Here is a 26,355-nt window from a genome sequence, read left to right on the forward strand (position 1 = left end):
TGGAAGCCAATGCCGTTAATATCTGGGTTGTAAACTTGGAATATATCATTGATTGTTGGATAAGTTCATCTCGCGAAATTGTGACAAGTTTTTGGATTATAATCTCAAGCATATTTCAAGTTGAAAATCTTGAAATGAAACTTGGTCTGGGCTTGTTCTTAAATTTTACGGAAAAGTACACAATTTATTAAAAGCATGGAGAGATGATACATTTTGTGGATTAGGATATGGCACATGAATTTTGATACACCATCCACGATCTTTTTCTTTTTCCATATTATTTGGCAAAAGATCTCACTAAACGGCTTGTGTTGTATCTCTTTAAGCCACGTAGATAAAATGGATCTGATAAAGAAAATTAGTCAGTGCTTACTGATATTGATAACTATGAACGGGCAAACTCATGATGTATATATTGTTGCATGCTATCGGGAAGTGGTACGTTTGATCTCTTCGACTACATATGCGAGTATGACCTCTTGGCTGGGCAACTGCTAGCTGCACCGTATTCTGCAAGCTTTTGCATGATCCAAGAGGTGGTTTGACAAAGGCAATCACTTGCAGACCCAACCGCACTTCAAAGTCATCACAGCTGCAGAGAATCCACTCGCCTGTTCCCTTGAAGAGCAGGTAGATGGGACACCAATAGTCAGTTAAAAAGTAATACTGCATATAGAATTTCTGCAACAACTCCTGGTCGGTCATCTACCGTTACCTTGTGACGGTTTTGACGACCAAGAAAAGCGACCCGATGCACGCACCCATTCGGAAGGGGAAGTGGTTTGGCGCGGATGCGTGCGCGTCCGGGAGCAAGACAGAAAACTCCAAAGCCCCAGCTGGAATAAAGCTTACCCTCCGCAGTTTGCGATCCCCACCGCTCACCACATGACCAAGGCCCCACGTACCACCGGTGTCCAAGGTCTCCTTGGAGGGGGGTCTACGTCCTGCTCATACGTCCCCCGGCCGTCTCTTACCACGGTTGAGAGCTCCAACCCCTCTCCTATCATTGTTTTTACTCTATTCCCCTTTCTAATGCATGGGAACACTATTAATTATTACTTTAGATCTTTGTTTAGTAAAAAAAAAATCTCATTAGTGTAATCCTTCCACCGTCAACTTCCGAACATGTGCGCCTGCCAACCGCTGCTCTCCACTGTTATGGCGGCATGGGGGGAAAGCTCAGCGGTACAATTTTAATAGAAACAAGCAACCTGGCACCCACCATGCAAGATGGCCATGTGGCGTGCTGAGAGGTTTGTGCGTGGTGGTGAGTGGTGACCGGACCACCCAAGCCCGCTTGGACCCGCTCCCTGCAATTGTGTGCAGCGCTCTCGGACCCACCTCGTACGGTAGTGGAGAGGAGCCCGTGGGCGCTGCTGGTTTCTCTCCACTCTCTGCCGCTTCGATAATTTTTTTTCTTTTATACGAATATTCTTCCGGGACCACTGCTGTCAGGTGGAGGTTAAAATTATATTTAAAAAAAAAAACATTAAAAAAAATTATACCGCTTGCTCATTAGAGAACCAAGTAGTATTATATCCTATGTCGCATTGAGATCACGTAAAAAGTTATTTTTTACATAGACCTATCCGAGGTCCAACTAAAAATGAATATACTTTAATCCCAAATTCTGGATCACAATCAGCTGTGGTCATCATAGCATGCAAGACAGATTTGTTTGGATTTTTCTTGGCCAGCTAGCATCAATTTTGCTCCCTACGTTTGATCCTTGTCATATCAAATCAAAGCAAATTTGATGTATAGTTAGTCGTAATCATCTAGCTCTTTTCTCCTTATTTTTATTATATATATTTTTTCTAACTATTCTAACAAATTATTAATAAGCATTGCTATACAAAAGATCTACATACCTATTAAACCTCTGATACAGTACCAATCTACTCTCTTGTGACCAATTTCAACGTTCTTCTACCACATGCAATATTATAATTCCTTGATCCTATAAAATAGAGGAGAAAATATTATCTTTTTTATTATAATATTATATATTTATTTTTTTTCATATCTTTTATATATATATATATATATATATACGCGCGCGCGCGGATCATGCTAAAATATTCAATTTTTCACCTAGTACAAACGAAACAACAATTTTAGTTAACGATTAAAAAAATATTATAATAAAATAATATTATATATATATATAATTTTAAAAAATAATTTATTCTATAAATTTTTTAATAAAATTCAAAAATTTTAGTTAATAATTTAAAAATTTTTTAAATTTCTCTATTAAAATATCGTCATATTTTATATCTCTGACATGATAAGTTGATAGCATGCAAAACAGATTTATTTAGATTTCTCTTGGTCAGCTAGTATTCATTTTGCTCGCTACATTTTATCTTTGCCATATAGAATCAAATCAAATTTGATGCATAGTTAATCGCAATCATCTTATTTTTTTTTTAATTTTTATTATATATATATATATTTTTTAACTATTCTAACAATTTACTAATAAACATCATTATACTAAAAGTCCACATATCTATTATTCCTCTAATGGAATACAAATCTACTCCCTTGTAGCCAATTTCAACATTATTCTAGGATATATAATTCTATAATTCTTAGGTTCTATAAAATAAAAAAAATATTATTCTCTTTATTCTGACATCATGTATGTATTTTTTTTTTTCGATCTTGCATATATACGTAGATCATGTTAAAATATTTAATTTTTCACTTACTATAAATAAAATAACAATTTCAGTTAACAATTGAGATAATATTATAATAAAATAATATTTTTTATATATCAAATTTTAAAAAATAATTTATTTAGTATATTTTTTAATAAAATTCAGAAGTTTCAGAATTTTTCAAGGTTCTCTGTCGACGTATCATCATACTTTGCGTTTCTGATATTTGTCATCTACCCGTCGTCCCGCTCCTCCTAGAATAATTCATACGTCGATTAGTCTGCTGCCCAAATATTTCTGATGTCTTCTACTTTATCATCTGCCGCAAATTACACACGCCCTCCACGCCTTTACCAAGAAACCGATAGAAAAAAAAAAAGAAAAAGGAAAAAAGAGAAGCGTAAATGGGGGTGAAAGCGAGCGGGCGAGGGAAGATATTCTTCGCGTATGGGGCCCCACCTCCACCTGTCACTTCCGCAGACAAACTCGATTCCAAAAGCCACTCCTCACCGCTTCCTCCCCCCAAAACCGAAAATAACAATCTCTAATCCTACGTTCCCAACCCTAGCCTCCATGGATAGCGCCTCCTACCCGGACTCCGGTGATTCCTCCCCTCGATCCCGCGAGATCGACTGGGACGAGCCCCCACCTGCCGCCGCCACCGCACCCGCCCGCGTCAAGCTGATGATCAGCTATGGCGGCCGTATCCAGCCCCGCCCCCACGACAACCAGCTCTCCTACGTCGGCGGCGAGACCAAGATCCTCACTATCGACCGCTCCATCCGCTTCCCCGCCCTCCTCTCCAAGCTCGCATCCCTCTCCAACATCGACGACCACCTCTGCTTCAAGTACCAGCTCCCGGGCGAGGACCTCGACGCCCTCATCTCCGTCACCAACGACGAGGACCTCGACCACATGATGCTCGAGTACGACCGCCTCCACCGCTCCGCCGCCAGGCCTACTGCCCGCCTCCGCGTCTTCCTCTTCTCCATCAAACCCCCCACCCCCTCCGCCGCTCTTCTTGACCCCAAGCCCGACCGTCAGTGGTTCGTCGATGCCCTCAACTCCGTACCCCCGCCCCTCGACACGGTCGCCTCTGCTCCGCCGCCACCCGCCACCGGGGGCAACGCCGCGTCGTCGAGTCCGGATTTCCTCTTCGGCCTCGACGAGGGCTTCGTGCAGCCGCCGGCCGTCAAGGTCAAAGATCCTTCCCTGGAGCAGCCCCCGGTTCTTGAAAACTTCCAGGTGGAGGTCTCGGTCGGGAAGGAGGATCCGAGGCGTATCGGAGGAGGCGGGGAGACGACGCCGGCGGAGATCCAGAGGCAGATCCAGGATCTCCACCGCCTTCAGATCGCGGAGAACCAGCAGCAGCAGCAGCAGGCGGCCATCCAGCGGAACAGCGGCGAAGATGCCCCAGCGAGGGTTTACCCCGCGGAGTACTACCTCCCGCGAGTTCAGGAGAAGGCCCCGCCGCCCGTGACGACGCAGGTGCCCGCGGCCGCGGCAGCGTACTGGCCGGAGCAGAGCAGCGTGGCAGCGGCCGGACGGTACGCCTCGGTCGCCGGCGGGGACCGGCCGCTTTACCTGATCCCGTCGGCGTCGGGCGTCTACCCAGCAGCCGCGGCGGGGGGGCAGGGGCACTATGTGGCGCCGGTGCCGAGGGTCGTGCCGGCGGACGTCTACCGCGATGCGGCGGCGGTGTACGCGGTGCGGCAACCGGCTGCGGTCGCGGCGACGACGGTTGTGGGGCAGTACGTGGCGGAGGGCACGCGGGTTCCGGCGCAGGCGGTCGTGGACTCGGCCGGGTACAAGGTGGCGTATGATAGCGCGGGGCGGGCGGTTTACTATACGGGCGCGGTGCCCACGTATCAGACGGTCACGAGCGTGGCTCTTCCCGCGGAGGTGAAGGCGGTGAAGCCGTCGCCGGCTTCTTAGAGCGGGCCCGAGCCCGAGCCCGAGCCCGAGAGATGAATGATCTTATGATCTCTACCTTCTTTTCCCCTTATTTTTTCTACTGTGCTTAGATTTTCACTGTTCTTTTGTTTTTGGTTTCTGGTGTGTTTGTTGGTTGTTGATGTAAATACTGCATACATATGCACAATATGGAGATTCTGCTGGATGGAAATATGCTGTAGATGATGCTCTTTTGTGATTTTTTTTTTTTTTTTTTTTTTTTTTTTTTTTTGTGGCATTTAGAATTGAGTGGACTATATAACATGTCTTCATTTCGGCTCTAATGTTTTTGTTAGGATTATTTTCTTTGTATTTCCGGTAATTTAATTCTTTGAACAGGTACTTGGTGCAGCAGGATCCGAAAGTTTTCAAGCAGATGGTATGCTTGCCAAAACCCCAGGATATCTGTTTTGTCACAATATTTTCTGCCATTAACCGTCGCCTCTTCGTTCTTCACGAGAGGGATTCGAGGAGACTAATGGATCTCTCCATCTAGCTCGGTTTCTTAAGCTCGACCTGGACCGGGATCCCGTCACCGCCAGCCAGCTCCTCACCGCGTACTCCAGCCTTCTTGCCTCCCCCGGCTCGCTAGTCTGACGCCCTCCACCTCTTCTCCCAGGCTTCTTCCTGATCCCTCCGTCTCATTCCTCTGCAGGCAAAGAGACCCATGCTCAGGCACTGAGAGCAATGTCTGGCAGTGGAGATGGTCGAAACTCGAAACTGATCTTATTGACATGTATTAAAAATCAGGCAACTTGAGCTATGCAAGAATTGAAAACCTTCCATAGGGTAAGAATTAAGAATGTAGTATCTTGGACACCTATTGTTGCGGCCAATCGCTTCGTCGTCCGATCGCCGGAAAGCGTGCACCTGCAAAAGAAAGTCCGCACTGACCGGAGGCGGCTCCAGCGGGGACCCTCCGACGGTCAAGTCAGAGAGGTGACTGGGCAACAGTGAAATGCAGACAGAGAGCTCTGAGAAAGAGAGAGGGAGAGAGAGAGGAGCGAGCCTGTGTATGTGGGAGAGACGGGCGGATCGATCCCTTGCACTGTTGCCTTCCCCGGTTTATATAGTGGAGTACGGTATGGCGCCGTCATTAATGGCGCGGACAAGTGAGGAACTGTCAACTCACTGTAGACTGTCAGAGCCGCCGTGAAAACGTCATGTCGTCGTGTAGCCGTCTAATCGCCAGGGTTGACCCGGCCCCGGGCGGGACAATGCCCCTAGGTAACTGTGCCGCATGTCCGTGTCAGAGCTGACAACGTCTGACGGCTGTACGGCGGTTGGAGGAGCCGACCGACCCAACGTCGGTAGCCAGCGAAGTGGTGTCGAGCCCCTCCATTGGTCGGCGAGCGTCATGTAAGTCGGCCATCGAACCTCGGGGTTCGGTCGGTCGGGATGGATACGCCCGACATACCCCCAGTCGGCGATGGGCCGTTGGATGGACGGTTATTAGTCGCTGATGGTTTCCGTCAGTCGGTCGACCGACGATCGGTCGGCCTTTCGGCCAGTCAGAGTCGTCCAATCGGGGGCGGTCGGGCCGTACGGCGGTCGGACGGTCGGGCCGTCCAGTCGGTCGGGCCCTCCAACAGTCGGTCGGGCCCTCTGGTCGGTCGGGCCCTCCGGTCGGTCGGGCCCTCCGGCAGTCGGTCGGTCAGCGGGTATCCCCCAACAGTTGCCCCCCTCCACTCCCAAGTCGGGTGGTGGACAGGACGATGCTTCCATTCGGGCAGCAATCCCGGACGACTGGGAGTGGATTTGTCGCACGTGTAGATCCGACCGTACTGTCGGATGGTCCGATGTCAGACGCCTCATGAATGCTCAGCGATCCGGACGTCCAGTCGATGTCAGAGGTCACGTCGGCGTCGGGCGTCAGACGCCACGTCTTGTCGTCGTCAGTCGTCACGTCGGTGTCAGAAGATCGGGCTCCGGACGATACGGCGTCAGTCGATCGGATATTCGGCGCCGACTGTGGAAGAGTGGGCCGCTGTCAGGCGTCCCATCGGGAACGCGAACCGGCGCGGGTGCGTGAATGCGGGACCGCGCCCCGCGCGCCGCGTGTCAAGGTGGTTGGCTGGCGCCCGCCCTGGCATTTAATGCGGGCGGTGCGGCCGTCCCGGGGCGGGGCGCGCCGAATCTTCCGCCAACCGGGGGGCGCCACGCGTCGCGCATCTGCAGGACTTTGGTCGGCGCGGAAGGATCTCGGCCGTCGGTCGGCCCTATATATATAGGACCTCTCGGACCCTGACCCACATTTGCCACATTTCGCTGGGGAAACTCTGTCCGGGCGATTTTTCAGTCGTCGCGGGCAGAGCTCTTCTTCGCCTGCGGAGGGTCCATCCGGATCCGGTTCGTGGTCCTCCTTCCCCTTCTTCCTTCCTTTCTTCTCTTTCTCCTCTTTCGGTCCCTGCACAATGACCAGGAAACTGACTCAGGGAGCTCGGTCGGGGAACCCGACCGACGACACCCGATCGGCTCCGGAATATGAGGCCTCCTCGCTTTCGGGGCCGAACGTCGATCAGCTTCGGGAGCACTATCGCATCCCGGAGCAGTTTCGGCTCTCTGCTCCAGGGGCCGGCGGTCGTGTCAACAATCCTCCGCCTGGCGACCTGGCGCTGTATGTTGAGGACCTTCGTGCGGGTCTTCGACTTCCGATTCCGGAGTTCGTCCGGAATCTGCTTGATTACTACGGACTCTGTCCGGCGCAACTGGCGCCGAACTCTGTCCGACTAATCATTTCTTTCGCGCTGTTGTGTCAGCTCTTGCCGACCAACCCCCGCGTTTCCCTCTTCCGGGCCTTCTTTGTGCTCCGACCCCACCCTAAAGCCCGAGGGTGGTGGCTCTTCAACCCCCGGAAGGGTCTTGCCTTCATAACTGGTCTTCCATCGTCCATTCATGGATGGAAGAACCAGTTTTTCTTTGTTTCCTCTTCCTCTTCTTGGGGCTTTCCTTCTCGTTGGGGTACACCCCGAACCGAGGCCAACGAAAACAGTCGGGTGGATGCGGACGACCGGGAGGACTTCCACCGACTGAAGGACATGTCGGTACCGAAGCAGAGGGAGCTTGTTACCGAACAAGCTCTCTATGACGCCGGCTTGAGTCTGGTCCCCCGAATAGGTATCGCCCGATCCTCCGGCTTTTCTTTTTTATCCATCTTTTGGTCGGCTTTTGGTCCAGCCATTAACTCTTTTGTCGGTATTGCAGGGACACCACCGAGGATGAGGCCGACTGATGCCGAGATTCGGTAGTTCGTCAAGAGGAAGAGGCCTGCATCGGGGGCCGGCCCTTCGCGTCCTGTAAAGAAGCCAACCCCAGCCCCGCCGATCGTCGAGTCGTCGGCAACCGACCGGTCGGAGCCGGTCATAGCTCTCGCGGCTCCGGCGGTCCAAGTCGAAGAGGGGCCGACTGAAGAGGCGGCCGAAGGAGTATCGGTGTCTTTGCCTGTGCGGGTGGAGCCGGATGACGTTCGGGAAACCGAACATCGTCCGGCGGCGTCCGTCGGCGCAACCGGGGGCGCCGGATCAAACTCCAGCGTCCCGTCGCTGCCAGTCCCGTCGGTCGGGGCAGCTGATCGGGGGAAAGCCCCGATGGAGCCCGCGGAGGAGGATAGGTCGGGGGGCCGATCGATGCCTCCAAGCAACTACTACCCCGAGGGTGCGTCGGCGTTGGCCGACCACGATCTTGCGAGGAGGTTGTGCCAAGGAATCCTCCTCCCAACCGATGTGGGGTTGCTGCGAACTCGGCAGGTGTCCGAGATGTTGTCTCGGTTCTACCCGACGATGGTCGAGGTAAGCTTCGGGTCCTCTCTTCCTTAGAGATTTTCCTTGGGAATTTTTGCTTATCATGCAATTCTGATGAAGCTTTTTGATCGGCAGCTGATTTTCACAATGTCCGAACTTGAGGCCGGGTACCGAAGGTTCGGCAACGTTCGGGCAGCCTTCAAGGAGAGGTCGGCGGCGGCCGAAGCAGAGAGGGCGATGTTGGCCGAACAACTCCTGCAGTCGGCCGACCGGGAGGCCAAGTTAGTCGACGAGGTCTCCCGGCTTGGGTCCGAACTGCAGTCGGCCAAAAAGGAGGCCAAGCACAAAGGTCGGGCCGTACGCCGCCTTCGACGCGAACGGGATGGTGCAACCACCGAACTCAAAGGGGAACGCGAGCAACTCCGGACCAGCCTGGAGAAGCTCGCGGAAGCCGAAGAGGAGCTGTCCATCGCCCAGATCGACGCCGAAATGGCGAAGGCCGAGGCGGAGTCGGCGAGGGAGGAGCTCGCCCGAGCTGAGGACGAGGCAGTGTCGGCGAGAGAGTCGGCCGAACGGGCGATGGAGGACTTCCGGTCCTCCGACCGATACCGGGAGGAGATGCTCGAATCGGGCTTCGCCTCATACCGGGTCGGGTTCGAGGATGGTCGGGACGCCGTCCATGCCTTGTACCCGGAGGTGGACGTCAGCCGCGTCGTCCCGCCGTTCGCCGAGGAAGGAGCCGAAGAAGAAGGAACGGAAGAAATGGCCGACCAGCCGTCGGGAGGCGTCATCGTGGTGGAGGAAGCCGTCCCGGAGCAGGTGCCGATCGAAGTTCCTTTGTCGACCGAAGCCCATCCCTCAGCGGCCGACTAAGCGTCGCTTATGGCCGAGACGCCGATCATCCCCGATCCTCCGTCGGTCGAAGAGATCGACCAGGACGGGTGATCGGCCCTGTCGACCATCTTTATTTTTGTCTTTTTTGAAAATACATGTAATCGGGCTTCGTCCCGACTCTGTAATTTCCTTTTATCAACGAATGAAATTTTCTTCTTTTCCTTCTTGTTTGTAATGCCGACCAGTGCTGCGATGTTGAACTTTAGTTGCTAACTTAAGTAAGCCACTAACTCACGTGAGTCGGTAGGACTCCGACAACTTGCATAGCCCTGAAAGCGGAATGGGTCCCGACTTTAGGTCGGCTTTGGGTAGTCGAAGTTGCCAGTCGGGTCCATCTGTTGAGTCGGAAGCCGACCGAACCTGCCAAGGTTCGGCAGTCGGACCTCCGTAGATGCACTTAGTCGATCATCGTCCGGCGCAGTGTCGGGGGCACGATAGTAAGTCGGGTCCCCATGCTCTTGCGTCGGGTTTCATGTCCTTTGACAGACGGTGGCAAGCCGGGTGTCGTTCAGCCGGCCGTAGGTCGGTCGGCGAGTAGTGGGTGCGACTAAGGTCGCGTCATGTGATAGACGGTGGTAAGCCGAATATCCCTCGACCGGCCGCAGCCTGGTCGGAAGTCGCGGCAATAGCCGCGCGGACTTTTAGCCTTTCTTCGGTCGGGGCCCGATCGGCCAGTCGGCCGATGGATTCTGCCCGAAAATTCGATCGTAGAAGGAGTATGAACTCCCGTTGCAACAGCTGCATCGGCCTTTATCAGGGGCGGATGTGTTGCCGAAAGTCGAAGGAGTGTAACTCCCGTTTATAAGAGTCCGTCGGCCCTCGTGAAGGTCCGACGAGTCGTCGAAGGAGTATTGACTCCCGTCATCGTAGATGCATCGGTCCGTGTAAGGGGCCGATGTGTCGTCGGTGCCAGGTCCGCGTCGATGCGTCGGGGCGGAGCGCCGATCAGTAGTCGAAGAGTTAGAACTCCGATTTTTCAAACTGAACTTGTATTCCGACAATTGAATTACAGAATTCACTGGTAATACAGCTTCAAGTTGTCGGCGTTCCAAGTCCGGGGAATGGGCTTCCCCTCAAGGGTCTCCAGCCGGTAGGCCCTCGGCCCGAAGGTGTCAGCAACCTTGTAGGGTCCTTCCCAGTTGGGAGTCAGCTTCCCTTGGTCCAAGGGCTTCGACACTTCTGCCTTCCTCAAGACTAGGTCGCCAGGCTTAAAGAGCTTTGGTCTGACCTTGGCGTTGTAATACCGGGCGACCCTCTGTCGGTATGAGGCCATTCGGATTTGAGCCTCATCTCGCAGTTCGGGGAGAAGGTCTAGGTCGGCCCTCCGGCTTTCGGAGTTGTCCGGCTCGCGGTACTGCTCGACCCTTGAAGATGGCAGGCCAATCTCGAGCGGGATCATAGCTTCTGTCCCGTAGGCCAAACTGAACGGCGACTCCCCGGTCGGGACGCGGGGGGTCATTCGGTAAGCCCACAGGACGGAGCCCAGCTCGTCGACCCAGAGACCTTTGGCTTCGTTCAGTCGGGTCTTGAGTCCATGGAGCAGGGTTCGGTTCGTCACCTCAACCTCGCCGTTGGATTGTGGGTGCCCGACTGAAGTTAGTCGGTGACGGATGTGGAACCTGGCGCAGAAGTCTTTGAAGTCTTGGTTGTCGAATTGCCGTCTGTTGTCGGTGATGATGGTGTGCGGCAATCCGAACCTGAAGATGATGGACTTTTGGACGAAGTCCTCCATCTTCCGCTCGGTGATCTGCGCCAAGGGCTCGGCCTCGACCCACTTCGTGAAGTAGTCGATGGCGACAACGATGAACTTCCTCTGGCCTGACGCCGGTGGGAAGGGGCCGAGAATATCGACTCCCCACTGAGCGAAGGGCCATGGAGCGACGATGGGAGCGATTTGGCTGGCCGGTTGGTGCTGAATATTGGCATACTTCTGGCATGGCTCGCACCTTCGGACCAACTCCGCCGCATCCTTCCTCATGGTCGGCCAGTAGTAGCCCTGTCGCAAGACCTTGAAGGCTAAGGACTTGCCCCCCAAGTGATTCCCACAAATTCCTTCGTGAACCTCTCGGAGAGCGTAGTCAGCGTCGGTCGGCCCAAGCACCTGAGCAGAGGGAGGGAGAATGACCTCTTGTAGAGTCGGCCGTCCATGATCACATATTGCGACGCCGACCATCGGAGTCGCTTGGCCTCCGCGGGATCTTCGGGACTGGTCCCGTCGGACAGGTACCGGACGATCGGGTCCATCCAACTTGGTTCAGACGTTAGCTGCTGTACTTCTTCGATCCCGATCGATGCTCGGCTGCTGGAGGTTTTCGACAAACGTCCGACCCAAAGAATCATAGGCCGACGTTGCCAATCTGGAGAGAGCATCGGCACGGGCGTTCTCCGTCCTAGGGATGTGGGAGATCTCGAAATGCTCGAGGCGGGCCACGAGATCCTTTACCTTCTGAAGATACTTGATCATGGTCGGATCTCGCGCCTCGAAGTCGCCCTTGACCTGCCCCACGATCAGCTGAGAGTCGGAGAATGCCCGGAGGCTGTCGACGCCTAGTTCCTTCGCCATCCTCAAGCCCGCGAGGAGTGCCTCGTATTCGGCTTGATTGTTGGAGGCCTTGAAGTCGAACCGGAGGGCGTATTCGGTGACTACCCCATCCGAATTCGTGAGCAGGAGCCCGGCCCCGCTTCCCTGAGCGTTGGAGGCTCCGTCGATGTGGAGTACCCAGGTGGAGATCGGGTTGGCTCAGAGACCGAATCTCGTCCCGGGCCTTCAGCTCCCGACCTTCGGTCGGTCGTCGGGCATTCGGCGATGAAGTCGGCCAAGACCTGAGCCTTCAAGGCAGGCCTCGGTCGGTACTGAATGTCGAACTCGCTAAGCTTCATCGCCCACTTAGCGAGTCGTCCGGATGTGTCGGGTCGGCGCAGTACGGCCCTCAGGGGCGGTTGGTGATACCATGATGGCGTGGCCTGGAAGTATGGTCGGAACCGTTGCGCGGAGACGGTCAGGGCGAAAACCATCTTTTCCGTCTCCGAGTATCTGGCTTCGGCGCCGTGGAGCACTTTGCTGGCATAGTAGATGGGCTGATGAGTCCGACACTCGTTTTCCCGAACGAGCACCGAGCTGATCGCCTCAGAAGATGTGGCCAAGTAGAGATACAAGGTCTCCCCGACTTGCGGCTTCACGAGCAGCGGCGGGGAAGCCAAGTACCTTTTCAGGTCTTCGAAGGCCTGTTCCACTCATCCGACCAAGAAAAACCGTTCGCCCGCGCAGGGTCTTGAAGAACGGGAGGCACCTTTCAGCTGATCGGGAAATGAATCGGCTAAGAGCGACGATTCTTCCGTTCAGCTGTTGGACCTCCTTCTTGGTGTTCGGATGACGCATGTCGAGGATCGCCTTTATCTTCTCAGGGTTGGCCTCGATCCCTCTCTGAGAAACGAGGAATCCGAGGAACTTCCCTGAGGTCACCCCGAAAGCGCATTTGGTCGGGTTGAGCTTCATTCGGTGTCGTCGAAGGGTGCGGAAGGTCTCCTCGAGATCCTGAACATGATCCGGGATCTGCGTGCTCTTTACCAGCATGTCGTCCACGTACACCTCCATGTTACGCCCGATCTGGTCTTTGAAGACCTTATTGACGAGTCGCTGGTAGGTGGCGCCGGCATTCTTCAATCCAAAGGGCATCACCCGATAACAGTAGAGGCCCTTGGGAGTCACGAACGCGGTGTGCTCCTCGTCTTCAGGCGCCATTCGGATCTGATTGTACCCGCGAAGGCGTCCATGAAGCTGAGCAGTCGAAATCCGGACGTCGCATCCACCAACTGGTCGATCTTCGGGAGTGGAAGCTATCCTTCGGGCAGGCTCGGTTGAGGTCGGTATAGTCGATGCAGATCCTCCATTTTCCGTTGGCTTTCTTGACCATGACGACATTGGCGAGCCAATCGGGATATGTGGATTCTCGGATGAAGCCTGCTTCGAGCAGCTTGTCCACTTCTTCGTCGATGGCCTTCTGCCTTTCTGGGGCGAAGGACCTTTTCTTCTGCCTCACCGGCTTCATTGTCGGGTCGATGTTGAGTCGGTGAGTAATTATTTCTGGAGGGATGCCCGACATATCTGCTGCCGACCAAGCGAATATGTCGGCGTTGGCCGTCAGCAGTTCCGCCAGTCGGTGGCGTTCTGTGTCGGGCAATTGAGACCCGACCCAAACTTTTCTGTCGGGATTTTCTCCTATCGGGATCGCCTCGAGCTGCTCGGCCGGCGAACCCCGTTCTTCCTCCTCCCGTTGATCCAGTTTGTCGATTGTCAGGGGGTCCTTTGTCTCGTCGTTTTGAGCGGAGATTTGGAAGCATCGTCGGGCGAGCTGTTGATCTCCGCGCATCTCCCCGACTCCGTTTTTGGTCGGGAATCGAACAAGGAGATGGTACGTCGAGACGATCGCTCTGAGGGCGTTCAATCCGGGTCGCCCGAGTATGGCGTTGTAGGCCGAAGGAACTTGGACGACCGCGAAAATGAGGGAGACCGTGCTTTGCCGTGGTTCGGTACCGACCGTCACGGGCAGGGTGATTTCTCCTTCTGTCGTGACGGTGTCTCCGGCAAAGCCGATCAAGGGCGTGGAGACCCTCCTGAGTCGGTCAGTTGACAGTCGCATTCGGGAGAAGGTCGAGTAAAACAAAACATTTGTCGAACTTCCATTATCAACAAAAATTCGTTTTACATCATAATTGGCTATTGTCGCCGACACAACAACAGCGTCGTCGTGGGGAGTCTGGATGCCCCGAACGTCGTCTTCTGAGAAGGTGATTACGTCGTCCGGGCGCGACTTTTTCGTCGGCTCCCCCCTGTAGACGTCCCCGATCCCAGCCGCTTGGAGATCATGTTGATGACTCCAGCCGTCGGCTGGTTAGTCGGCGCCTCTTCAGTCGGCTGGGGGCGTCGATCGGCAGTCGGTCGGGTCGGCGGACCCTTTCGAAATTTGCCGAGATACCCCCGGCGGATGAGATTTTCGATCTCATCCTTCAACTGGATGCATCGCTCGGTGTCGTGGCCGTGGCTCCGATGGAACCGGCAGTACTTCGATGGTCGAGGCCCTTTGCCTTCAGAGGCGGAGGCCGTCGCAGGTACTCTTCCCCCTCGATCTCCATCAGGATCTGCGCACGGGGAGCGGAGAGAGGAGTGTAGGAGTCATACCTGGGACGCACCGGCCTCGGGGTCTGTCGCCGGGGTGATTTTTGGATCTGTCGGGGTGGAGAAAGCCGACTATTGGTCGGGGGCCTGCTTGGTTCGGCGGGCTCCCGACCTTTTCTCCGCTTCTCCTTCGGACCCCTGGGCTCCGCCAAGCGTCGGTCGGACGCTCCTTCGTCCGCGCGCATATACTTGTATGCGCGCTCCAGTAGCTCGGCGTATGTTCGGGGGAGGGTCTTGTCCAGAGAATAAGTAAATCGGGACGACCTCAGGCCCCGCTTCATGGCTGAAACTGCCATGTCTTCGTTGAGGTCCCGGACCTCGAGCGTGGCCGCGTTGAATCGCGCCACGAAGTGTCGGAGCGTCTCGTTTTCCCCCTGTTTGAGGGAGAAAAGGCTATCCGACGTTCGCGGCGGCTTTCGGCTGGTGCTGAAATGGGCCACGAACGAGTGCTCGAGCTGCGCGAAGGAATGGATACTGCCCGATCGAAGACCGGAGTACCAAGCCCTGGCAGCCTTGCGGAGCGTCGCGGGGAAGCCGATGCAGAAAAGGGCGTCGGTTGCCCCTTGAATCGTCATGAGAGCTTTGTAGCTCTCGAGGTGGTCGACTGGGTCGGTGGAGCCGTCGTATGGCTCCACGTTCGGCATTTTGAACCGACTGAAATCGGCTCGTCGAGGACCAGTCGAGAGAGAGGCTGGGCGGTCTGGAAGTCGACGTCGTTCGAAGACTTCTGGCCGTCCATCTGCAGTTGGGCGAGTCGGCGGTCGATCTCCTCGAACCGTCGCTCGTAGTCGTCCGCTCGTCGATGCTGGGAGACCCCAGGGGTGGAGCCTCCGGAGGATTCTGAAAGAGAGGCCGACGGTGTGCGCGGCCGCTTTTCCTTCCTCGCCCGTTCCAACGGGAAGGAGAGGGCCGCTGAGACCGTCGGTCGTCGCGCCGTGGTCGCCCCTCCTCCTCTCCGTGGGAGCACTGTTGGGAGCGCTCGCATGGAGGTGACAGGGGTCGGCGCGGCCGTCGGCGGCTGCTCCTGGAAGGCATAGGTCGGGCCGCCGGTTGTTGCTGGAGGCTTTTGACTGCGTCGGTCAGTACGGTCATCTGCCGCACAATGGCCGCAATCTGGGCCTCCGTGGTCACTGCAGGGCGCGGAGAGCTAGGCTCCGCCGCCGGTGGGGGCGGGGAGGCTTCTTCCCGGCGGGAAGAGCGCCTGGCCGACCCAGTGACTCTTGATCGTTGAGCTCTTGTCTTTGTCATGCTGTACCCCTTCCTGGCGTGCCAATCTGTTGCGGCCAATCGCCTCGTCGCCCGATCATCGGGAAGCGTGCACCTGCAAAAAGAAGTCCGCACTGACCGGAGGCGGCTCCGGCGGGGACCCTCCGACGGTCAAGTCAGAGAGGTGACTGGGCAACAGTGAAATGCAGACGGAGAGCTCTGAAAAAGAGAGAGGGAGAGAGAGAGAGGAGCGAGCCTGCGTATGCGGAAGAAACGGGCGGATCGACCTCTTGCACTGTTGCCTTCCCCGGTTTATATAGTGGAGCACGGTATGGCGCCGTCATTAATGGCGCGGACAAGTGAGGAACTGTCAACTCACTGTGGGCCGCCAGAGCCGCCGTGAAAACGTCATGTCACCGTGTAGCCGTCTAATCACCAGGGTTGACCCGGCTCTCGGCGGGATAATGCCCCTAGGTAACTGTGCCGCATGTCCGTGTCAGAGCTGACAACGTCTGGCGGCTGTACGGCGGTTGGAGGAGCCGACCGACCCAACGTCGGTAGCCAGCGAAGTGGTGTCGGGCCCCTCCATTGGTCGGCGAGCGTCATGTAAGTCGGCCATCGAACCTCGGGGTTCGGTCGGTCGGGATGGATACGCCCGACATACCCCCAGTCGGCGATGGGCCATTGGATGGACGGTTGTTAGTCGCTGATGGTTCCCGTCAGTCGGTCGACCGATGATCGGTCGGCCTTTCGGCCAGTCAGAGTCGTCCAACGGGGGCGGTCGGGCCGTACGGCGGTCGGACGGTCGGGCCGTCCAGTCGGTCGGGCCCTCCGATCGGTCGGACCCTCCGACAGTCGGTCGGTCAGCGGGTATCCCCCAACAACATCAACAATGTCCTTGAATTAATCGCAAAGAACAGACCTCTTACTTTTATTGGGGGATTCTTCTTATGGTTGAATATTTCGTGTAGTTTGTGCTTTTTTAATGAGTCCACTGGTCTGTTAGGTAGAAAAACAGTGTGATCTTATCATATGCTACAAGTGGAGTTCTCTCAGACATCATAACCAATGTAAAGGGGAATTCCAGGCAGAGCAGAAGGCTGTATGGTTCAGTTGACAGAACAAAGGTTTGTGCAGTTTAGTTAGAGGGCGGAGGTTAGCATAATTCTACACAAATTAGAAATGATTAGAGAGTAGTCCAAATTTGACAGGCCAGAAAAATTACGACAGTGGTTGATCTAGCACGCCAAATGCTTAACATATTAGACATGACTAGTAGGTGTTCTAGTATAGTTGGTGCACTAACATATATTTAATCTAAATAAGTACGTATCAAGATTCTCCTTAGAACCCACCATCCTTTTTCACACCTTTTTCAGAGGCATGTTGCCAAGTTGCTCATCTCATGAGCACTAAAACAAATAGTAATTAAGCGCTTGGTATGATCGAAAGACGTTCTGCGAACCTTAAACTATTGCTTCAAGAATTGGCCGCCAAATCAACAATCATAATTTAATGTGTGATCCATGAGTGTCGGCCATTTTGATTCTCACACAGTTGCATGGCTGAGTTCCATTACTCTCTAGCCGTCGTCAAGCCCTGCCCGTCCTACCGAGGCATCTTTCCCTCCTTTTATTCATTCTTTTTCCTTTCCATTCTTTGGGTTCATAGGCCAGGTCTAGTCAGACAAGCTGACCTAGCAACAGTTCTAGTCCACCTTATGTCATAGTCTCACATTAACTTGAAACAAAAGTACCACGTAGATTTATTAGTCTGATTCGATCCTCCTCCGAATAGATTAAGCTTCTGGTATGCGAGTCCAAGATAAATAGTATCAGAGCGAGGTTCATTATGTATTATAATCTTTATTAGTCATATAATCTCTCGAGAAATTCTTTGTGCATCGCCTGCGGTGTAGAAAATCCGACGAGCAACGCATCCAAAGCATACCGCTTCATCCGATTGAACCACATAGTGACTTCTTTCCAACATACATTTAATGCTCATGATTCCACTTTTTCATTTGAAATTTTGAATGACAAAAATATCTCTTTTTTTTCTGAAAAAATTATAACATTTTGTGTTGATATTATGACATCCTGTATTGAAATTATGGCTTCTAACATACGATGTCAAATTTTTTTCACAGGATGTTATAAAAAAAAAAAGGATATTTTTATCATTAAAAAATTTATAAAATTTTTATGTGACGAAAATATTTCTTTCAAAATTTTGACATCATATGAAAAATTATGACATCCTGTGCAGAAAGTCATGATTGCAACATAAGATGTCATAATATCTACATAGAATATCATAATATCCACACAGGATGTCATAATTTTTTCAAAAAAAGAGAGACATTTTTGTCATTCAAAATTTTAAATGAAAAAAATAGACTGTAAATATTAAATACACTAATAAGTACGTATTGAAAAATAATAATCATATATTTTAATGTAATTAGATGATATATTTCAAATCATTTTTATTGCATCGTACGTAATGCACAAAGAATTTTCCGTAATCCTTTGCTTAAGGATACGAAAGTTGAGGACCCAAACAAATCCAGGCCATAGGTAGACCTCCCGAGCAGAAGCTAATCACGACGAGAGCATCATAAAATTGGATAAGAGAGGTTGTTATAATCCCATATTGATTAATTAAAAAGGGCCACAGGAATTTATTACCTTATATCCATCCTCTCACCAATTTATGCTTTCGGGCTGTGAGTCCGTGATACTCGCATGATCCATTGGAGAATCATGACGGATGAGTTTAGCTCAATAGTGATGGTCGACCCATGAAAACTCTTGCCCAGGACAAAAAGGTTATTTTCTGCTGATTATTTCTCATTTGCACGGAATCCATACCGACTAAAGTGCAGCTTATATGCATGTATTTCATTTGCTTTCATTTGCCTTCTGATGTTGCCACCATTTTAGTGCAATCATTAGTTGAAATCAAAGATGGAACTGAACAAATATTTCAAGGGTGTAACAGAACAAATCAGGTCAGTCCAGATCATAGGTTCATACGGACATTACATTTGAATTATCCAAAAGCAGTGGATATGCTAATATTAACATTTATAAGTTACATCTGCTTTGTATGCGGGCATTGAGTGACACAGCAGTGCAAGATTAAAGACCCCTTGATACTTCGTCTACAATAATACTCTTATCATCCCATCTCAAATTAAAGATTAACGCATGATAAAGAGCAGGCCTCTAATCAATTAGAGGCTCTTACGACTGCCAGATCTACAGCAGGCTTCTGAAACATTCTTACAACTGGCATTCCATCACCATTATCATTTCCAACTCTCCAAGAGCGATCTTTCTTCCTCTGAGGCTTCTTATGATGTTTTTCTGGTTTAGCTGACTTCTTTTGCTTCACTATAGCAGAAGTTTTAGAGTATAGCTCACCAGACAAGTCAAATGACTCCAAATCATCTAGAACACGCCCAACATCCACTTTACCAGTATCAACTAAAGCGGAGCTGGAAGAGATCTGGTCATTACAGTCATCAGATTGCGCAATATCTGATTCATTACCTGCTAATAAGCTTGGGCCGACCAATCCATGCACTGAATCCCCTTCTGCACCCCTGCCAGTTGCTCCAGGAGGCATTTCAAAGTGGGGAAGCTTCCCATCAATATAATCTTTCAGAATCTGGCGAGCAGCCTTCGTTTCATCTGGCAGTCCACTTGAGCTTACGTACCCACGGGATGAGCAGTATGCCCTCAACAATTCTGAAGCCAAGGGTGGTCTTGACTGTGGTTCATATGGTTTTGGCTTTGGCAAGGTTATGTTATATATGCTTTCAACAACATGCCTGGGAATCTTATTTGCAACAACTTGCACCACTTCCCTGTGCTCAGTCATCCGGTCGATAGGCAACACTCCTGATGCGATCATTTCATGCCTTGAGCTGGAAAAGGAAGGGAACACTAAACCAGGGCAGTCGCAAAGGACAAGCTCATCTGAGATTATCAGTGTCTGAAAATGCTTTGTTTTGCCAGGTGTTGAAGTAACCCCTGTTCGCTTCCCACCAATCAATGCATTTATCGTAGAGCTTTTGCCAACATTTGGATACCCAACAAATCCAACGACAACATGCATACCTGTTGAATGGACTGAACCAGCATCTGAAGAATTTTCTCCCTGTGGTTCATTCTTGTTCAAAGCCTTCCGGTGCTCTGCAATAGCCTCAGCTTCCGCCTGCAGACGAGCTAAAAGTTCATCCCTGCCATATATTTTGGTATGTAAATCTGATGTAGATTCTTTTGCCCACTTATTTTCCTCCCATTGACTGCTCAGCTTCTTGCCTTCTAGAGCAGCAGAAGCAGCTTTGGCGGACCAAAATAAAAAGAGGATGTTGTGTTGACAGAAGTATTCTGCCCATTTCTGCCTGCAGTTATCAACTTCAAATGATTACTTGCATACGAAGGTAGATATTAAATGTCCAAGAAAAGTACACTAGTTCCAACCTTATGGCAATTGGTAAAAGATCTGCCTTGTTAACAAGAAGCAATGTTCTCTTGTGCTCATCAATTTCACGTGCGTATTCCTGTTGATCAGAGAAAAAGTAATTATCTGAGATACTAAACAGGGATTTTTCCAGTCATAATAGAAAGATGATCAAAGCCCTGTCCGGACGTCCTTTATTACTTGGAAATTCAACTAATAAAGCTGGTTAGGGATACAGCATTAAACTTCTCAAAATATCGAGAGGCACTAGAACTGGCAATCCAACTCAAGAGTTCCTAGTTGGTCCAAAATAGTAAATTGAAGGATTTTTGGTGATGTACACTTGATGTTTATGCTAATGACATGGTAACAGTCTAGGAACTAAGAAGCCAGTTGGTTTACAATTGAAACTTAACCTGCTGAATCGGACATTCCTTGAGCATGCCAACTGGGTTCTATCATCAAACACTAATGGAAGATTAGTTTGTCAAGGTAACTACAAACTCCCAAAAGAATGAAAGCAAACTCACTCCATTTTGTAGAGATGGAGGAAAATAACTGAAAGCACTGATAACAATGAAGATGTTGATAGGTACAGGTCGGGCAATGCTTCCAGTACAACTTAAAATTATAAAGCTTGTATTTGGTTACAAATAGTATGTCTATGAACTCTAACATCATTTCTTTAGTTATAGTAGCAACTGCAGTTTTTTGTATTTTGGGTTCCACTACAGATCCAAGACAGATTGTCTTTTGTAGGGAAAAAACAAAAAACAAAAAAGAACATGTGAACTAAATAGACGCTATCCACATCATCCATTTTGACTACAATATCCTACATCAATTAAAACAGACAACATTTCCCACAATCAAATAACAAGTTAAGATCACATTGTAAACTTCGAAGTATCATCACTGAACCAAATGAATTTTGTAAATCTCTTTTCATTTCCATATGCAGGAAGCCATCCATATTGTAAAGTTAAGTCATTCTCTCTCTTTCTAACGAGGTTTCCAAAATCATCAAATCAACAAAATCAGTAGCAAAAATATTTGTAACTTTGTTGCTGTTCGAGCAATTATTAGAGGTTGAATCTTCACCCCAGCTGCCACAGGAATTCTAGAGGAAAAAAGAGTAATATACATCCGAAAGCTACTAAGCACTGACTTTCTAAGTTCAGCCTATCACCAAGGAAGATGGTCTTCAATTTCCACCCAGCTAGCCCATGATTTGTTCTTTCAATTGTAAGGTCTCAACCCTGCTTTCTGGACCCTATTGTTGATTGCATGAGGATAACATTCTGAACAGTGAGAGTCTTTGAAACACCTTTCAACTAGCCTAACTCAGTTTCTGCGCCTTTAATAGCATTTCTAGAGAAACCGACCTTAACTCATGCCAGTCTCAAAAACATAAAGTATATAAATATAATTTCTCGCCTCATGTAACTTCTAAAGCTACGATATGCAACGTAGGATTAAAGTCATGTTATAGACTAGAGAAGAGAAAGCATTCAAATCATCACTTACAATCCCAACTCTGTAGAGATATGAAATAAATCAACAAAAAAAAATTCTCCTATCATAACATGCTAAGTTTGTGACCATGGTTTTAAATCTAGTACCAAACCTCATAATTTCTTTTCCAACAGGTGCAGTACTGGTATAGTGCCAGAAACAACCATATGTACCAAAACAAATAGCTTGAGAAAAAGAAAGAAAGAAAGAAAGAAAGAAAGAACGAAAAGCTGTTGGAACACACTGGTATGGTCGATAAGGTATAGCCGGTATACACTGATAGACTGGTATGGCCAGTACATATTAATACACAGGGTTTTGGCATCCCAGCACCCAAAACTGGTTTCATATCTGAATGGATAGTATCAGTTGCATTGTCCCATTCTGGTGGTTTTTGAGACCATGTTTATCCTTTACAGAATTCAAGTGGTAAATATGTACTGTCAGTGCAGAATTTGTGACAATTCTCCACTCTTGTGACTATTAAGCATCAAGTGAATAAATAAAACATAGGAATAGAGTGGCATTATAAATGCAAGATGGACATACCTCAAGATCAGGGCAACGGTAAAACAATGGATCCCGAGCATCAACCACCATTACCAGCTATCAAAAAATAATAATATCAGTATTCATATAGCATGCAAGACTTGCCATTAATTTAAAAACAAATGATTAGAAGATCAGTTGAACGAACTGTTATAGTATAATTAAACCATTCTCCAGCCCTAAACAGGATGACCAACAAAAAGGATAGTTAATATAACAAATCCCTTGAGAGAGACCCCTAGGCAAGGAGCCGCTTGTGTTAGGAGATAGTCTTCCACAGCCAGTACTTCACTTGTTTCCTTAACTTTTTCTTTTCTTTTCTTGGTGGCTTGTGTGATTGTCTTGTGCATGCGGACGTGTGCATGTGTGTGTGTGTGCATGTATTGCAAGTTTCTTTCTTTTCTAACAAAGAAAACTATGATAGTTTACCCGAAAGGAAGAGGAGAAGATTAAAACAGGAAACGTTGGGTAGGCACCATGGTAACACTGTCAACAACACATGACTAGGCTTAAGTGCAACTTCAAACAGCTAAGTAGGATGGTCTTTTGTTATGCTGCTCATGAATGTTCCCTATCTTGATGCCCTCACATGGTCTCACTTAAGAACATGTAAATTGCTTAATCATATTAATTTTCCTTTTGCCATTATATGGCACATTAACGACCAGTCTGGTTACTGTGCTCCCCACATAAAGCATGCATATAAACATATATAGAGATCGATATGACACATTCACGTGGGTAAGTGTAACAAGACTGACAGCTGCAAGGCAATAAAAATTATAGATAATAAGAGATAAGCCAAGATTTCCATTAAATGAAAAAAAACAATTTTAATTCCGTGACTTGGTTCGTATTTACCCATGCTGTGGTGCTTGACATGCATATCAAGCACCCATATCCATTCTCCTGTAGGTGACAGTTTTGGTAGTATGCAAACTGCCGAGCAGTCTTTGTTGGTTAATAAGGTGTGGTGATTGCTAAAAGTATGATAGTATAACTGTTGAGGAATAATAATCTGATTCTTACAAGAACAAGCATATATGACAACTATTCCATTTCAACAGGTACATCTCAACTGTCTACTCTTTGAATGATGAAAAGGTAGATATAATCACAACAAGATTGGTGACCTTCATGTAAACCATTGATCAATAATAACTATGCAAAGCCAACTTTCAATTATGACTTTTATTTCTGGAGTTCCATCCAATTTAAATTTGAAATTTTGTCTGGATATTTCCTTGATTAGTTAGTAAAACTGCCATCTACATACATGAATACCAATATTTACCACCCAAACAAAAACATCAGAAAGAATATCCAAGAAGAATGAACCTGTCACACAAAAGCAAGACTAATTAGCTAAATGTCTGAATGGAAAAGGCTATACACTACACAAGCATTTGGATTCCGCTTTAGATATTATTGCTTATTTCTTGATTAACTAATAAAATGTATCCCATGATCATGCTTTTATTGGCACAGATCAAACAATGTTTCATGTTGTTTCAAAAAAAGCAAAGGTTTTATCATAAGACGGAAGGAGCAATATTTTACTCCAAAGGTATTGATGAATCTGAATTTAAATTGACATATGTTGAGAGTAAATTACCTAAAATGCTCTTCACTCCTTGTTTAATTCAAGGTAATGTACTGCTTTGTGCTTTCATAGATACAGATCATTCAGCGTAATGCATCTGAGTAATAATCTTGATCTTGCTCTAAATTTTGATTTACCTTCTTCACAACCTTATGAACTAATAATGGCTGAATGAAACAATAAGATAACAGGACCTACAGGAGGTGTGACTCATACGGAGCTTATTGCATAGATAACCTAAGATATTAGGATCATTAAAGAAAGAAAATAGTAATGTATAAAATATGAAATCCATCAACAGGATCCTTCACAAGATGACATTAGTTTTTTTTTTTTTTTTTAAATCAATTAATTGAGGTTTTGTGTGCCTTTGTTTTTGGGGGAGGGGGAGCACTAGGGGGACAACTCAGCTACAATGGTATATAAAATCATCAGCATGTAAAAGAAAAACAGCAAAAACTTTGATGCAATTAAATGACAATATATCGACTAGATGAACATTGAAAATTAGGAAGTAGACGCACAGATGTGCTATTTTATGAACCATCAGATGTTAAGGAACCAATATCCCTGAGGTGGTCTTAAATACTAGCAAGAAGGTGCATTTGGGAAGGTTGACAAGAACTCATTGCTGACCAACCTCTATTCAACGTATTTGGAACATGTAGAGATCAGTATCATTCACCAAGTATCTGTGCAGACATAAGACTGGCAATGACCGGTGATCTATATTTTGAGCACAAAGAATTACATCAATGTGGTCAACCGGAAGATTTAGGAGCTCTACATACTAACCTCCCCTTCCCAATGAAACCAGTCCCCAGTGCATGTTGATTGAATAAGACAATCAATTAATGGTAACAAATTGGTTAAATTTCTCTCACAGGTTGGTTGCTATGCAAGCAAGAGGAAGATATCAATTTCTTTTTTTTTAAAAAAAAAAGTTAAATCAAAACTAGATGAGAACATTCATCAAGCAACCCTAATCAAAAAAGTTACCTTCTTAACCAAAATATTTTGTTAATCTTAACAAATACTTATCCAGATAAAAGGAACCTTACCAAGTCACTTCGTTCAAGCACTCTCCAGAGCTGTCTCCAAATATCCAGGTTCTTCTCAAAAGGAGTAAGAACAAGCTTCTCATTCTCCTCAAGTCTGAATAAATGATCTTATTTTGAGATAGATGCATATTAAAAAAATAGTTTAGCTAATACAAAGTATATTAACCAAATGAATAAGATTGACAAGTCAAGCCAAAGAATAAAATGATTAAGTTCAGATTCAATCAGCAACTTGACCTTACAAAGAAAAGAAGTTTAAGAGAGTATAATTAAAAGCTTAACCAGACAAGATTAAAGATAATAGAGATACACTCGAACCTATAAGATTCTGCAGAAGTACAATATAAGAATCAGGATTCAAATGGAAAGCCCACAGCTTAAAGCATATTCCAATAATGAAGCCAGCCATTCAAGTGGTTTCTAACTACTATTTCCTATTAGTAAGACAAAACTTTGACTCATAAAGATAAAATGTACTTCAATTCAAATTGTGAGAAGCTTACAGATAATAGCAAATGGTTCAAGGGATCAACAAATAGAAGATATTTGAAAATAAACTTACTGGCATTATGACCACACTAAAACAAGCTAGTAAATAAATCTACAGGCTTAACATGAAATAGCCCCCCCTTTTCATAGAGAAAAACCACAAACCTCCCGAGACAAACAGAAATGGAAGCAATAAAGTTCTATGGAAAACATATAATATAAGTTTAAAATAGGAAGTCTTGGACATAAGTACTGGTCAAACCAAAACGGCCCAAGCTATGTGCTTGATTTCAGATATGGTACCAAACAAGGTTCATCGAACAGGAATATGGCACAGGTCCGTATCATGCATTCCACGGCATACTGAACATAGAAAAGGAGGGAGAAGGGGACATGGAGAGGGAAAGAGGGACAAGGAGAGGGAGGGAGGGTGGAGAGGGACGGGAGAGGGATGCTTTGAAGAGAGGGGACATGGAGCATCTTGGCCCAAAGCCCTTTGAGCTCTTCGGCCATCCATACGGAAGCGATCGAGAGAGAGAGAGGGGGGGGATGCTGGAGAGTAGGGAGAGGAAGCATCTTCATCCTTAGCCCTTGGAGGCCTTTGACCACCCATCCACACACAATCAAGAAAGAGAGAGAGAGAGGCGGGGCCACCTCTTGGCAGCAGCCGACACAAAAGAGAGAGCGATGGAGCTAGGGTTCCATCTTCGAGAGAGGTCAAGAGAGGCATCAAGGGGGCCGTTTGGGGGGGGGTGGGTTTGAGAGCTTATATAGGCCGAACTAATCCAATCGGCTAAGCCGTTCTAGGTCAGATTTGGTAGTGCACATCCCACACTATCTACTTCAGATCTGTTCAACAACCACTGGTATCCAATATACATTTTCAAAAAAACAAACAAAATAAGAAATTTTTAGTAATGTCTACTCCTTATTCCTTAAAAATATGGATATATCAAAATTGATAACCATCTCTTCCTACTAAGATTCGTCAAACCAAAACTAGACCCCCGTGCGAGCCAAGCGTTGG

General features: G+C 48.6%; 3 protein-coding genes across 3 annotated transcripts; 2 read left to right on the forward strand and 1 right to left on the reverse strand.

Moving 5' to 3' along the window:
• Positions 1-3,101: 3,101 nt before the first annotated feature.
• On the forward strand, positions 3,102-4,803 carry LOC105055726 (uncharacterized). The gene has a single exon (XM_010937678.4). The coding sequence runs from the start codon at positions 3,117-3,119 to the stop codon at positions 4,602-4,604; it is 1,488 nt and encodes a 495-aa protein (XP_010935980.2). The 5' UTR covers positions 3,102-3,116; the 3' UTR covers positions 4,605-4,803.
• A 2,570-nt stretch (positions 4,804-7,373) lies between these two features.
• On the forward strand, positions 7,374-9,235 carry LOC140852864 (uncharacterized). The gene is made up of 2 exons (XM_073246509.1): positions 7,374-8,410; positions 8,498-9,235. The coding sequence occupies exons 1-2, from the start codon at positions 8,210-8,212 to the stop codon at positions 9,233-9,235; spliced, it is 939 nt and encodes a 312-aa protein (XP_073102610.1). The 5' UTR covers positions 7,374-8,209.
• Positions 9,236-18,595: 9,360 nt separating this feature from the next.
• LOC140852896 (GTPase LSG1-2-like) lies at positions 18,596-25,841 on the reverse strand. The gene is made up of 7 exons (XM_073246814.1): positions 25,632-25,841; positions 25,494-25,528; positions 24,840-24,933; positions 22,176-22,232; positions 20,132-20,211; positions 19,766-20,052; positions 18,596-19,678 (listed from the first exon to the last, which is right to left on the reverse strand). The coding sequence occupies exons 1-7, from the start codon at positions 25,839-25,841 to the stop codon at positions 18,873-18,875; spliced, it is 1,569 nt and encodes a 522-aa protein (XP_073102915.1). The 3' UTR covers positions 18,596-18,872.
• Positions 25,842-26,355: the final 514 nt, after the last annotated feature.

The sequence above is a fragment of the Elaeis guineensis genome, chromosome 12 (assembly GCF_000442705.2).
Source record: "Elaeis guineensis isolate ETL-2024a chromosome 12, EG11, whole genome shotgun sequence".
Taxonomy (NCBI): Eukaryota; Viridiplantae; Streptophyta; class Magnoliopsida; order Arecales; family Arecaceae; genus Elaeis; species Elaeis guineensis.